The sequence below is a fragment of the Macaca thibetana genome, chromosome 13 (genome assembly GCF_024542745.1).
Source record: "Macaca thibetana thibetana isolate TM-01 chromosome 13, ASM2454274v1, whole genome shotgun sequence".
NCBI lineage: Eukaryota > Metazoa > Chordata > Mammalia > Primates > Cercopithecidae > Macaca > Macaca thibetana.
The window spans coordinates 51,226,689-51,240,260 of record NC_065590.1 but is presented as its reverse complement, the minus strand read 5'-3'; the positions used below and the strand labels follow the sequence as shown (position 1 = coordinate 51,240,260).

Sequence of the window (13,572 nt, the reverse complement as noted above, 5' to 3'; positions counted from 1 at the left end):
GTCCCAGCTGAGGCAGAAGAATCTCTTGAACCCAGGAGGTAGAGGTTGTAGTGAGCTGAGATCGCGCCATTGCACTCCAGCCTGGATGCCAGAGTGAGACTCCGTTACTAAATAAATAAATAAATGGGATAAATAATGGCATCTTCCCAAAGGGTGCCTACGAGGATTAGAGAAACACTGTAGGTAAAGCACTTATCACAGTCCTCACATGTTGCAAGTATTCAGTAAATGTTAGCTCTTTCTATCATATAAAAATATTTTCTAGGCCAGACATGGTGGCTCATGCCTGTAAACTCAGCACTTTGGGAGGCCGAGGTGGGCGGATCACCTGAGGTTGGAAGTTCAAGACCAGCCTGGCCAACATGGCAAAACCCCGTCTCTACTAAAGATACAAAAATTAGCCATGCGTGGTAGGGCACGCCTATAGTTCCAGCTACTAGGGAGGCTGAGGCGGGAGAATCACTTGAACCTGGAGGCAGAGGTTTCAGTGAGCTGAGACTGTGCCACTGGACACCAGCCTGGGCAACAAGAGCAAAAAAAGAAAAAAAATTCTGTTGAGCAGGGTGCGGTGGCTCACACCTGTAATACCAGCACTTTAGGAGGCTGAGGCAGGGGATCACTTGAGGTCAGGAGTTCAAGACCAGTCTGGCCAACATGGCAAAACCCCATTTCTATTAAAAATACAAAAAAATTAGCTGGGTGTGGTGGCGGGCACCTGTAATCCCAGCTACTCAGGAGGCTGAGGCAGGGAGAATCGTTTGAACCTGGGAGGCGGAGATTGCAGTGAGCCGAGATCGCGCCATTGCACTCCAGCCTGGGTGACAGCAAGAGATTCCGTCTCCAAAAAAAAAAAAAAAAAGTTCTGTTTATAAGCATAGATGAAACAAACTTTATACTGCAATAATGTGCCCATGTCATGCACTTAAGAAAAAAACTTCTCTGACTGGGTGTGCTGGCTCATAGCTGTAATACCAGTAGTTTGGGAGGCTGAGGCAAGAGGATTGCTTGAAAGCAGGAGTTTGAGACCAGCCTGGCTTATATAGTGAAACCCCCTCTACAAAAAAAAAAAAAAAAACTTAGCTGGGTATGGTGGTTTGTGCCTGTAGTCCCAGCTACTTAGAAGGCTAAGTGGGGAGGATCACTTGGGCTCAGGAGTTTGAGGCTGCGGTGAGTTATAACCATGCCAACTGTACCCCAGCCTGGGCAACAGAGGCCCTGACTCAAAAAAAACAAAAAACAAAACTTCCTGAGGTTAAGGCTGTGATATTCTTGCAAAGGCATATTTGCAAGGTGTATTTATTTATTTCAAATGAATAAAATGGTTACTTAAGTATACGTGTCATTACCTTGAAAGAAAATATTATTCAGAAAGTATTAACATATAATAAAGTAGAGGTTCAGAGGATCCAGCAATAAAATTAGGTAATAAAAATTAGCTATGTTGGTTGTCCTATTCCCAGCCTGATCTGGTCTCTACTCACTCTAGTCACCCTGATCTTCTTTTTAAACTCACTAATTTCTTTCCTGCCTCTGGGCTTTCAATGCTTCCCTGACACACCTTGGTTGGCTAACTCCTACTCATAATTCAGGTGTCAACTCAAATAGACACTGAATAAATGTTAGCTTTGTAAAAGTACTATCTTTTGGCCGGGCACAGTGGCTCATGCCTGCAATCCTAGCACTTTGGGAAGCCGAGGGGGGCGGATCACGAGGTCAGGAGCTCGAGACCAGCCTGACCAACATGGTGAAAACTGGTCTCTACTAAAAATACAAAAATTAGCCAGGTGTGGTGGTGCGTGCCTGTAATCCCAGCTACTCAGGAGGCTGAGGCAGGAGAATCACTTGAACCTGGGAGGCAGAGGTTGCATTGAGCTGAGATCGTGCCATTGCACTCTACCCTGGGTGACACAGTGAGACTCGGTCTTAAAAAAAAAAAAAAAAAAAAAAAAAAAAAAGTACTATCTTTTTTCGAAAACTTACTGTAAAATATAACAGTGTCATAAAAAATTCTTATGTTCTTTCTAATGTTTAGTCTAGGAAGTATTACAGAGATTCATTAAGTAATTTTTGATTGATCTGGCAACTAAAAAACCTAAAGCAGAACCTACCTGTGTATCATAGAAGTAGCCAGCTGGAAAGAGCGGTCTAATTGAACGATCTGCCAAAAGAAAAAAAAAGACATTAAACCGTACTGACAGAGTTGCTTTACAGTTCAAAACTTTTGAACTAATAGAGATAGCCATTCAATACGTTTTCAAGAAAAATCCCCTTGGACCAATTTATTAAGAGGGACACAGATAAATGTCAGTGCTTCCACTATTACATACCATGCCCTAACAACAAAAAACAAACACAGAAGGAGTACATTAACAATAAAGATTGGGGAGCAATTTTTCATTCTGGTTCCACAGGCAACAGTTACATATATAAGCAGAGCAAAGACACTTAAGACCAATAGCAGACCAAAAGAAAATGCTTCCTTGCTACTTTCTGTCTGAAGACTGTATATAAATATACCTAAAATAGCAATTTCTGGCCGACCGCAGTGGCTCACGCCTGCAATCCCAGCACTTTGGGAGGCTGAGGTGGGCGGATCAAGAGATCAGGAGTTCAAGACCAGCCTGAGTAACATGTAGAAACCCCGTCTCTACTAAAAATACAAAAATCAGCCAGGCATGGTTGTGGGCGCCCATAATCCCAGCTACCCAGGAGGCTGAGGCAGCAGAATCACTTGAACCCGGAAGGCAGAGGTTGCAGTGAGCCAAGACTGCGCCATTGCACTCCAGCCTGGGTGACAGAGCAAGACTCCGTCTCAAAAAAAAAGCAATTTATGGGTAGAAGAGCTATAATTACATACAATCCCACAATATGTAGGGATGTTAAACATTTGAAAGATTATGGACATTATTTCAGTAGCTGATAAATATAATGTTTAGGAATTACTATTCTGAACATGAAAAAATGTACTAGGAATAGATTCAACAGAGTAGAGGCATGGACCATAAAATTCATATGCTCAATAGAAATTTACTCATTTAGTCAACAAATATTTATTGAATGCCTATTCTGTGCTAAGCAGTATAACAGGTACTAGGGATTCAACAGTGAAGAAACAAAAGCTTTTTTCTCCCAGTGCCAACATTTGAGTGAGGGAAGAGAGAGTGAATAATCTTAGGTGGCGTTAATGCTATGAAAGAAAACTTAAGATATACTGTAGAACACAGATGCAAAAGATGCTAATATAGGCATATCAGAGAAGATGAATGCGTCTATGTTAATATCTTACCTATTATTCGACTTGTAAGAATTTCTTTATCAGAAGTACCAATCTCTCTTCTCAGATAGTTTGTGGGAATTCTACCTGCTGCAGCAGCTTTTTGTCTGTAGTCAACCTGAAGTAGCAAAAAAAAAAAAAAAGTTCATATAATTCTTTTTGTAGAAACAAACTATACTGTAAGAACTACTATATGAATGCTAATTCTCCTGAGGTCGCCAACAACACAGTCTAGACTCAGAGCAGAAAATATGTTACTTACTTAGCATTTTATATCTTTTGGGGAAAGGAAAGTTGATAGAAATGTTTCCGCAAAGTGAAATAAAAAAATGTTCAGGTGTAGTGGCTCACACCTGTAATCCCAGCATTTTGGGAGGCCAAGGCAGGAGGATCGCTTCAGGCCAGGGGTTTTAGAACTGCCTGGGTAACACAGAAAGACCTCGTCTCTACCCCCCATAAAAAAAAAAGAAAAATTAGTTGGGCACAATGGCCTGCACCCATAGTCCTAGCTACTCAGAAGGCTGAGGTAGGAGGATTGCTTGAGCCCAGGAGTTTGAGGCTGCAGTGAACTATGATCACACCACTGAACAACTCTAACCTGGGTGACAGAGCTAGACCCTGTTTCTTTAAAAAAAAAAAAAAAAAAAAAGTCTTCTACTCAACAGTAAGAGTGGAAGACTCACTATTTCCCACAGATACTCATTCTGATCAAGTCAAACATTGCTTTTTTGGGTATCAACTCTGTTAAATATAATTGTGCCCCCCTTTTCATAATAAAAGGGAGCTATAAAATTCAAATGAACTCATTACTAAACATACAGTTGTCTCTTGGTATCTCTGGGAGATTGGTTCTAGGACCTCTTGCGGATATCAAAATCCATTGATGCTCAAATCCTTGATGTAAAACACCATTGTTTATAACCTATGTATATCCTCTCATATACTTTAAATCAATCTCTAGATTACATATAATCCTTAATACAAAGTAAATGCTACATAGTTTTTATACCGTATTGTAGGGAATGACAAGAAAAAAAAGTCTGTATGTGTTCAGTACAGATGCAATTTTTTCCCCAATATTTTCGATTCATGGTTGGTTGAATCCATGGATGCAGAACCCAAGGACATGGAGGGCCGACTGTACTTGCGGAGTCATACTGAAGGGAAACTATGAGGGAAATGAATTCATTGCTTATTCAGTGTCAAAGTAGTCATGCACTTCCAATCTTCTTGTCAACTTATGCACCTGGACGCTCCAAATTCTAAAGCATGCTTAATCCTAGTATTTGCTTATGAAGCAGTTTATACTCTTTTAAGATGAGTCAGCATCAAAAAACTAGGAAAAATTCTTTGTTGTGCAAGTTCATATTTTCCACTCACTAGACATGTATTTTCCACTCACTAGACACTGGACAAAAATATTATACATTCTACACTTACTTACACCATATTACAGTTCAGATAAATCAGCAAAAACTTACCACCAAAGGCATAAACTGGGAAGGCGAAGGTTTTGTTTTACTGACCGCTGTGACCATTACTGCAGTGTCACCTGACTTAAACATAAAGAACAACACTGGTAAGTTCATTTGAAATCAGATATCAGCATCTAAGTAGCAACTGAATAAATCCTTACTCCAATTAAACTCAAGAAAAGATATGTAATTCTATGACATGATTATGAAATAAAAATAGTTATTCACAAGTAGTCCAATCTTGATCTCTGAGCTTTTCAAAAGCTATGGATAAGGCAAGATTAATAGGTAATTTAGCCGGGCGCGGTGGCTCAAGCCTGTAATCCCAGCACTTTGGGAGGCTGAGACGGGCGGATCACAAGGTCAGGAGATCGAGACCATCCTGGCTAACACGGTGAAACCCAGTCTCTACTAAAAAATACAAAAAACTAGCCGGGCGAGGTGGTGGGCGCCTGTGGTCCCAGCTACTCCGGAGGCTGAGGCAGGAGAATGGCGTAAACCCGGGAGGTGGAGCTTGCAGTGAGCTGAGATCCGGCCACTGCACTCCAGCCTGGGCGACAGAGCCAGACTCAGTCTCAAAAAAAAAAACAAAAACAAAAACAAAAAAAAAAACAGGTAATTTAGTCATATCCAACGAATTGAATAGTATTCTCTACTTCTTATGTGGCTACACATAAGGAAAAATTCCCCAATTATTACTATAGAAGAAAATACCAAAATCACTTTCTCTAGAAAAGCACAACAGAATTTATTAATGCATAAAAGAGAAGCCCGAGTTTGGAAGGGATGTTAAAGGTCACTTAAAATGGCCAGGCGCGGTCGCTCACGCTTGTAATTCCAGCATTTTGGGAGGGCAAGGCAGGTGGATCACGAGTTCAAGAGATCGAAACCAGGCCAGGCACGGTGGCCCATGCCTGTAATCCCAGCACTTTGGGAGGCCAAGGCGGGTGGATCACGAGGTCAGGAGATCGAGACCATCCTGGCTAGCACAGTGAAATCCCAACTCTACTAAAAACGCAAAAAATTAGCCGGGCGTGATGGCGGGCGCCTGTGGTCCCAGCTGCTTGGGAGGCTGAGGCAGGAGAATGGCGTGAACCCAGGAGGCGGAGGTTGCAGTGAGCTGAGATCACACCACTGCACTCCAGCCTGGGCGACAGAGAGAGACTCCATCTCAAAAAAAAAAAAAAAAGAGATCGAGACCATCCTGGCCAACATGGTGAAACCCCATCTCCACCAAAAATAAAAAAATTAGCTGGGTGTGGTGGTGCACTCCTGTAGTCCCAGCTACTCGGGAGGCTGAGGCAAAAGAATCGCTTGAACCCGGGAGGCAGAGGTTGCAGTGAGCCGAAATCGCACCACTGCACTCCAGTCTGGTGACAGAGCAAGAGTCCATCTCAGAAAATAAAAATTAAAAAAATAGAAAAAAATAAGTCACTTAATACATGCAGCCCTCTGGACTCTGGTTGTCGGGAATGATTCTTCCAGTATAAACTATCTTAGTAGTATCTGAATTAATTTCCAGTATCAAAATTCTAAGTAGTTACACAATGTTGTAGTTACACATTTAGTATGAGTCTCTGTACCCATTTTTAAGATGAATTTTTAAAATCTGGACTTTTTACCTGTACTACAGCAGAGCCATCTGCAAATCTGGCCAGCTTTCCAGAGGATATTTCTAATTTCCTGTTTAAAAATAAAAATGCAATACAAGACGACTTAGGTTATCTGTACAATTCCTGCTTAGTATAAAATAATAAAAGATTCTAAGGGAAAATTCTAAACCCCTCCCACCCACCCCACCAACAAAAAGGGGCAGAATCCATGATCATTATCAAAAGTAAAAGGGGAACTTAAGAGTGACTTAAAGAAGAATACAGAAACCAAGGCACAGGATTGATCTGAACAGGAAAGCATTTTGGAGGTTCAGAAGTTAACTGCTTCCCTAAATGTTAATTCCCATGTACCATCTATTTTTTTTGGGGGGGGGCGGCGGTGGGTGGTGGGTCATTGTGTCTTGTATCTTCTTTTTCTTTTCTTTTCTTTTTTTTTTTGACAGAGTCTTGCTCTGTTGCCTAGGCTGGAGTGCAATGGCACAATTACAACTCACTGTAACCTTGAACACCTGGGCTCAAGCGATCCTCCAACTCAGCTTCCTGAGTAGTTGGGACTACAGGTGCACACCACTACACTTGGCTAATTTTAGTTTTTGTTATGGATGAGATCTCACTATATTGTCTAGGCTGGTCTTGAACTCCTGGCCTCAAGCAATTCTCCTGCCTTGGCCTCCCAAAGTGCTGGGATTACAGGTGTGAGTCAGGGTGCCTGGCTCCATTTACCATCTTAGTACAGTCTCTTATCATCTCTCACCTTGTTGACTACAGTAACATTTTAACATACAAATAGGATTGTTTCCCTACTTAAAAATCCTTTAGCCAGGCGTGGTGTCTCCCAACTGTAATCCCAGGACTTTGAAAGGCTGACACAGGCTGATCACCTGAGGTCAGCAGTTCAAGACCAGCCTGGCCAACATGGTGAAACCCCATCTCTACTAAAAATATCAAAATTAGCTGGGCATGGTGGTGCCTGTCTATAATCCCAGCTACTAGGGAGGCTGAGGCAAGACAGTTGCTTAAACCCAGGAGGGGGAAGTTACAGCGAGCTGAGATTGTGCCAATGCACTCCAGCCTGGGCAAGAGTGAGACTCCGTACCAAAACAACAACAACAAAAAACACTTGAGAATTTCTCCCAATGCTTTTAGGACAAAATATAAACTCCTAAATATTGCCTATAAGGACCTTCACGTTCAACAGAAGGGGAAAGAATAATCTTCAATTCAATGAGGAAAGAGTAGTCTTGTGAGGCAATAGTGAACAACCGGATGCAAAAAAGAATGAATCTTCATAAATTAACTCAAAATGGATCCTGGACTCAAACGTTAAGAGCTAAAACAATAAAAGTCTTAGAAACAAAACACAGGAGTAAATCTTCAGAGACTTGGGCCAAAGTCTTAAATATGACATCAAAAGCATAAATGACAAAAGAAAAAATAGGTAAGTTGGATTTCATAAAAATTTAAAACTTTAAGAGTAAAAGAAGTGCCATATATTAAGAGAAAAATATTTGCAAACCAAGTATTTGATAAGGGACTTGTATTAATATCTAGAATATTTAAATAATGCTTACAATTCAACAATAAAGACAACTGAATTTTAAAACTTGGCAAAGAGGCTGGGCGCGGTGGCTCAAGCCTGTAATCCCAGCACTTTGGGAGGCAGAGACGGGTGGATCACGAGGTCAGGAGATCGAGACCATCCTGGCTAACACGGTGAAACCCTGTCTCTACTAAAAAATACAAAAAACTAGCCGGGCGAGGTGGCGGGTGCCTGTAGTCCCAGCTACTCGGGAGGCTGAGGCAGAATGGCGTGAACCCGGGAGGTGGAGCTTGCAGTGAGCTGAGATCCGGTCACTGCACTCCAGCCTGGGTGACAGAGCGAGACTCCGTCTCAAACAAACAAACAAACAAACAAACAAACACTTGGCAAAGGACTTGAACAGACATCTCTCCAAAGAAGACATACAAATGGCCAGTAAGGACATAAAAATATGCTCAATATCATTAACTATCAGCAGGGAAATGCAAATCAAAATCACAACCTGTTATGAATGTTCCTTGTAGCATTATTCATAGTAGTTCCCAAATGGAAACAACCCAAATGTCCATCAACTGATGAATGGATAAGCTAAATGTGGTATAATTCATACAACGGATTATTATTCAGTGATAAAAAGGAACAAAGTACTTATACATGTTACAACATGAATAAACATTGACAACATTATGTTAAGTGAAAGAAGGCAGTCACAAAAGACTATGTTTCCACGTAAGAAACGTTCATAATAGGCAAATCCACAGAGATGGAAAGTAGATTAGTGGTTGCCTGGGGCTGGGGAGAAATACTAAGTGACTACTACTAATAAATTTTGTTTTAGGGTGATAGAAGTGTTCTAAAATTGATGGTGGTAATGGCTGCAAAACTTTGAATATACTAATATCCATTGAATTATACACTTTATTTATCTGTATTTATTTATTTTGAGATAGGGTCTTGCTCTGTTGCCCAGGCTGGAGTGCAGTGGTGCCATCACAGCTCACTGCAGCCTTGACCTCCCAAGCTCAAGCAATCCTCCCACCTCAGCCTCCTGAGTAGCTCGAAATACAGGTGTGCACCACCATACTGGCCTAATTTTTAAATTTTTTGTAGAGATGAGGTCTCATTATGTTACCCAGGCTGGTCTCAAACTCCTGGACTCAAACTCAAGCAATCCTCCTGCCTTGACTTCCCAAAGTGCTAGGATTACAGACATGAGCCACTGCTCCCAGACGAGTTGTACACTTTAAATGAACTGTATGGTATGTGAATTATATCTTAATAAAGCTGTCTTATATACATGAAATAGGCAGCACTATCAGCCTTATTCCCCACTTTCAGCAGAGAATGCAAAAAGAGCTTACTGAGGTCTTGAAACAGACCAGCAAAACTTGTCAAAGAGCTCAAGATTCATCAAAAGGTGTTTTGAGATGAAACCAAGTCAGTGACCCCTGAAGATACAGAGGAAGATGCTCTGTCACATGAACTCAGCTTCAGCAACCTTCTTTCATAGTCTGGTGCTGAAAATGCACAAACCAAACACAAGCATGCAGACAGGCCCAATGCCCTGCCCCAAATAAGATTATTCTGTCCTTCACATACCAAAGAGATGAAGGAACAACCCTTAATATTTTCACCTGTTAAATACCTTTGCCAGAAGCCTGAGTTAATGAAAAGCATATTCATCTGTTCAGTTAGACCCATTTTGTTAAGTTTGAAAGTCAGAACAAAGTATGTACATTTAATACATGTTAATAAATAGTGATTTTGTAGTACCAAATTCTTGACTCTGAAATATTAGTTGTTTTTTTTTTAAATCAGGGAATATTTGATAAGTTCTAGTTGGGTTTCTACTTAGTCAATACAGATGGTATAATGATGAAAGCCTACAATAAAATGGGTGTCCTCTGACTAATGGGAATAATGAGGTACAGAGAGGAGGCTGGTGCTGGATTAATACGTGGAGTAGATGGAAGGAATGGGATACTCAAAACCAGTCATACTGTGTAGTATCACAGACCTGCAACAACCTATAGCTGAAATCAGTATTAAGTAATGGTTTCCTGTGGCAAATGTAAATTTGGCATCTTGAAATTTTGTTTAACCCCAAGTAAGATGCTACCAATACTTCTCAAAACCTACCAGGAACTGGCATTCTGTCTGCCAGTGTGAATTCTGAATACCTAAGTGATCTCTGTGAAGGGGAGTGGAGGATCTTTAACTAGACTACAGTGGGCCCAAAACACAGGGAAGAAAAGCTGTGAAAGCTACAGGTCTACTCCATTAATGGGGCTACTGCCTTAGCATTTTGCCCACAGTGGCATACTCTTTTGAATATCCTCAGTGATTTGATGCATAGTAGATGCTCAATAAAAGACTGCTGAAATGAAAATTAAACACCTGCCTCCAAGGTTACCGTGAGCATTAAATATACTATCTGAAAAACACCTACAATAATTATATCATCTTCTAGAATGCAGTAAAGAATACATATGGTAACAAATATAATGTGTCACTCAATAAATGTTGCCAATGGCAAACAAGACAAAAATGAAAGAATTTATCCAGCAAGTATGATATTTATGAGTCTAGTTATTTCAATACATGACACGAGTTTAAAGAGAACTATCTACAAAAGAACAGGTTGATTAATAGAAGAAAGAGTCAAAGTAGATTATTTATGGAAAATATGGAGGGTAGGAGCTGCATCTTGTTTTGAGTATCTAGTGCCTATCTCACAGTACGTGACTGTTGAATGAAATGTTCTGGGCATTTCTTCGAAGCATGTGCAGTCCTTGAAGAATGGAAAAGATGTCCTCTTCCCTCAAAAATCAGAATTAAGGAATGCTGGGAGTGGAATGAGCCTTAGAGATAACCTAGTTTAGGGGTGACCAAACTACAGCTCATGGCCTATTTCTGTACTACTCTGTAACTAAAAATGTTTTTTTATTTTTATTTGTTTATTTATTTTTGAGACAGAGTTTCGCTTTTGTCGCCCAGGCTGGAGTGCAATGGCACAATCTCGGCCACTGCATCCTCTGTCTCCTGGGTTCAACCGATTCTCCTGCCTCGGCCTCCCAAGTTACTGGAATTACAGGTGCCTGCCACCATGCCCAGCTAATTTTTGTTTTTTTAGTAAAGATGGGGTTTCACCATGTTGGCCAGGCTGGTCTCCAACTACTGACCTCAGGTGATCCATCCACCTCAGCCTCCCAAAGTGCTCGAATTACAGGTGTGAGCCACTGTGCTGGGCCGTTTTTAAAAACATTTCTAAAGGGTTTGTAAACACATATACACAGTGTATACCCCAAAAAGCCTAATATATATATTATCCAGTCCTTTACAGAAAAAGTTTGCAGACCCTTAATGGAATCCAGTCTCCACACTTTGCACAAGAAAATGGTGAATTAACTTGTTCAACGTGAATTACTTATCAAAGTTAGAGTGGGAGACCTGGATTCAAAACGATTTTTTTGCTTTTTGTATGAACTGGGGTCAAAATTTTTTCAAAGTACATGTAAGAAATTTAGATAAGGCCGGGCGCGGTGGCTCAAGCCTGTAATCCCAGCACTTTGGGAGGCCGAGACGGGCGGATCACGAGGTCAGGAGATCGAGACCATCCTGGCTAACACGGTGAAACCCCGTCTCTACTAAAAAATACAAAAAACTAGCCGGGCGAGGTGGGGGGCGCCTGTAGTCCCAGCTACTTGGGAGGCTGAGGCAGGAGAATGGCGTAAACCTGGGAGGCAGAGCTTGCAGTGAGCTGAGATCCGGCCACTGCACTCCAGCCTGGGCGACAGAGCAAGACTCCTTCCCAAAAAAAAAAAAAAAAAAAAAGAAATTTAGATATATGAAGTTTGCATTAGCAATTCCATTTATTCTAAAAACGATTAAAGCATAAGTTTTTTCTTTTTTAAACGGTCCCTTAAAAAAGTACAGGCTTTGTAAGCAAGAAACAGAAATTCAAAAACCACCTAGTCCCACAATACTTTTTAATTGACTCTTAGAAAGTTATCTAACCTTTTTTGAGCCTCTACAAAACGAGGGTAATAGTACCTTTACGACAGGTTTAAAAAGATTGCGAGGATCCTATAACTGGCGTTCAAAAAACTGACTTTTCCTTTCCCTCCTAACCCGGGGTCATAGTGGCCACACTTTAGGCAATCAATTAGATTGGATGACGTGATACATCCACGTCAACTCGTTATCCCTAGGTGGAATGTTTCCCACTTAAGAGTCCAGTGGTCCCGGAAAGTAAAGAGATCGGAAGTCAGGTGGAGGGACAGAGTCGGATGGAGCAAAGAAGCCGGGCACACACCAACAGAGGGCATGAGATAGCGCGGGAAGAAGGAGGGTCCGAGGAGTCACATTCCAAACCCGGAAAGAGAAATTTGGAATTTAGATTTAGGGTAAAGAGAGATTAAATAGACCTAGGATACTGGGTTTCTACCCTGGGAGACGAATACGCTCAGGCTGGCTGGACAGGACGCCTTATGACAATACAGGGAACGCACGCCACTCCTTACCTGTTGCCTAAGTCCACGGCCACAGCTCGAGACCCTGCGCTACTCCATAGTGCACGCGCCTGCAACTGGGTGAGTGCCCGATCCCGCCCTGGCAGACGGAAGGGACCATCGCTCCGGGGCCGGAGCCGGAGGCACGAGCTGCAGTACCTGCAGGCAGCCATGACACCCGGCACGCGATCAACCCAGGCTGTGCCCTGATTGGCTCACTCCTCAGACCGTGGGGCGGAGCCTGATGCAGTTTCGTTTTCCGCGGTGCCAAAGGGACGCCGGGACAACGGAAACGTTGGCCACCTTCTACGAAGACTAGAGAGGATCAAACCTATCAGAAAGCGATTATGTTGTAAACGATCTTTGTTGTTATCTGCCAATGAAAGGCAATTAGATAAATAAGGTTTTTGTGTGTGTGCTATCGTAATTTAAAGGAGAAGTCCTAGAATAATGTAAACGTGTAATATGCAGAGTAAATTTATATTTACTTTTATTACTGGAAGTCACAGAACAACACATTATTATTATTTGACTCTGTGAACTAAGAATTAGAATTTGTGTGGTGGGCCTTTGGAAAGAGCTCTCCCTCTCCCCTTCTCCGCCCTGGTTTTTATTTTATAAATTTCACATAGCAGATATGACACTGCAGCGATTTGTGTTAACCAATTTACAGCAAATTAATTCATTTTTCATCGACTTGTAATTTTAGAAATATTTATTGTCATTTCTGATTCATTTTCATTTCCATTGCTAATAATTAGAAATTTATATTCCTGTCCCTTTTGGTCGAACTCTTTTTTTTTTTTTTTTTGAGACGGAGTCCTGCTCTGTGCCCCAGGCTGGAGTGCAACGGCGCGACCTCGGCTCACTGCAAGCTCCGCCCCCCGGGTTCATGCCATTCTCCTGCCTCAGCCTCCTGAATAGCTGGGACTACAGGTGCCCGCCATCACGCCCGGCTAATTTTTTTTGTATCTTTTAGTAGAGACGGGGTTTACACGGTGTTAGCCAGGATGGTCTCGATCTCCTGACCTCGTGATCCGCCCGCCTCGGCCTCCCAAAGTGCTGGGATTACAGGCTTGAGCCACCGCGCCCGGCCAGGTTCAACTCTTAAATGCAAAATGCCAGCTACCGTTTGAAGTAAATATTTTGTAAAATGAAA

At 41.8% G+C, this 13,572-nt stretch overlaps 1 protein-coding gene across 3 annotated transcripts in view; it reads right to left on the bottom strand.

Moving 5' to 3' along the window:
• The window catches only part of PNPT1 (polyribonucleotide nucleotidyltransferase 1), a 58,059-nt gene extending 45,388 nt beyond the window's left edge, over positions 1-12,671 (bottom strand). Inside the window, exons 1-5 of one of the 3 annotated variants that reach the window (XM_050754629.1) lie at positions 12,426-12,671; positions 6,372-6,432; positions 4,756-4,830; positions 3,287-3,392; positions 2,109-2,158 (exon numbers count right to left, since the gene is read on the bottom strand). In XM_050754629.1, the coding sequence (XP_050610586.1) occupies positions 2,109-2,158; positions 3,287-3,392; positions 4,756-4,830; positions 6,372-6,432; positions 12,426-12,586 (453 nt within the window). In that variant the 5' untranslated portion in view covers positions 12,587-12,671. Of the gene's footprint in view, positions 1-2,108; positions 2,159-3,286; positions 3,393-4,755; positions 4,831-6,371; positions 6,433-12,349; positions 12,371-12,425 lie in introns of those variants that run through there. The other 2 variants (XM_050754631.1, XM_050754632.1) reach the window with 2 other exon arrangements.
• Between the last annotated feature and the right edge of the window lie 901 nt (positions 12,672-13,572).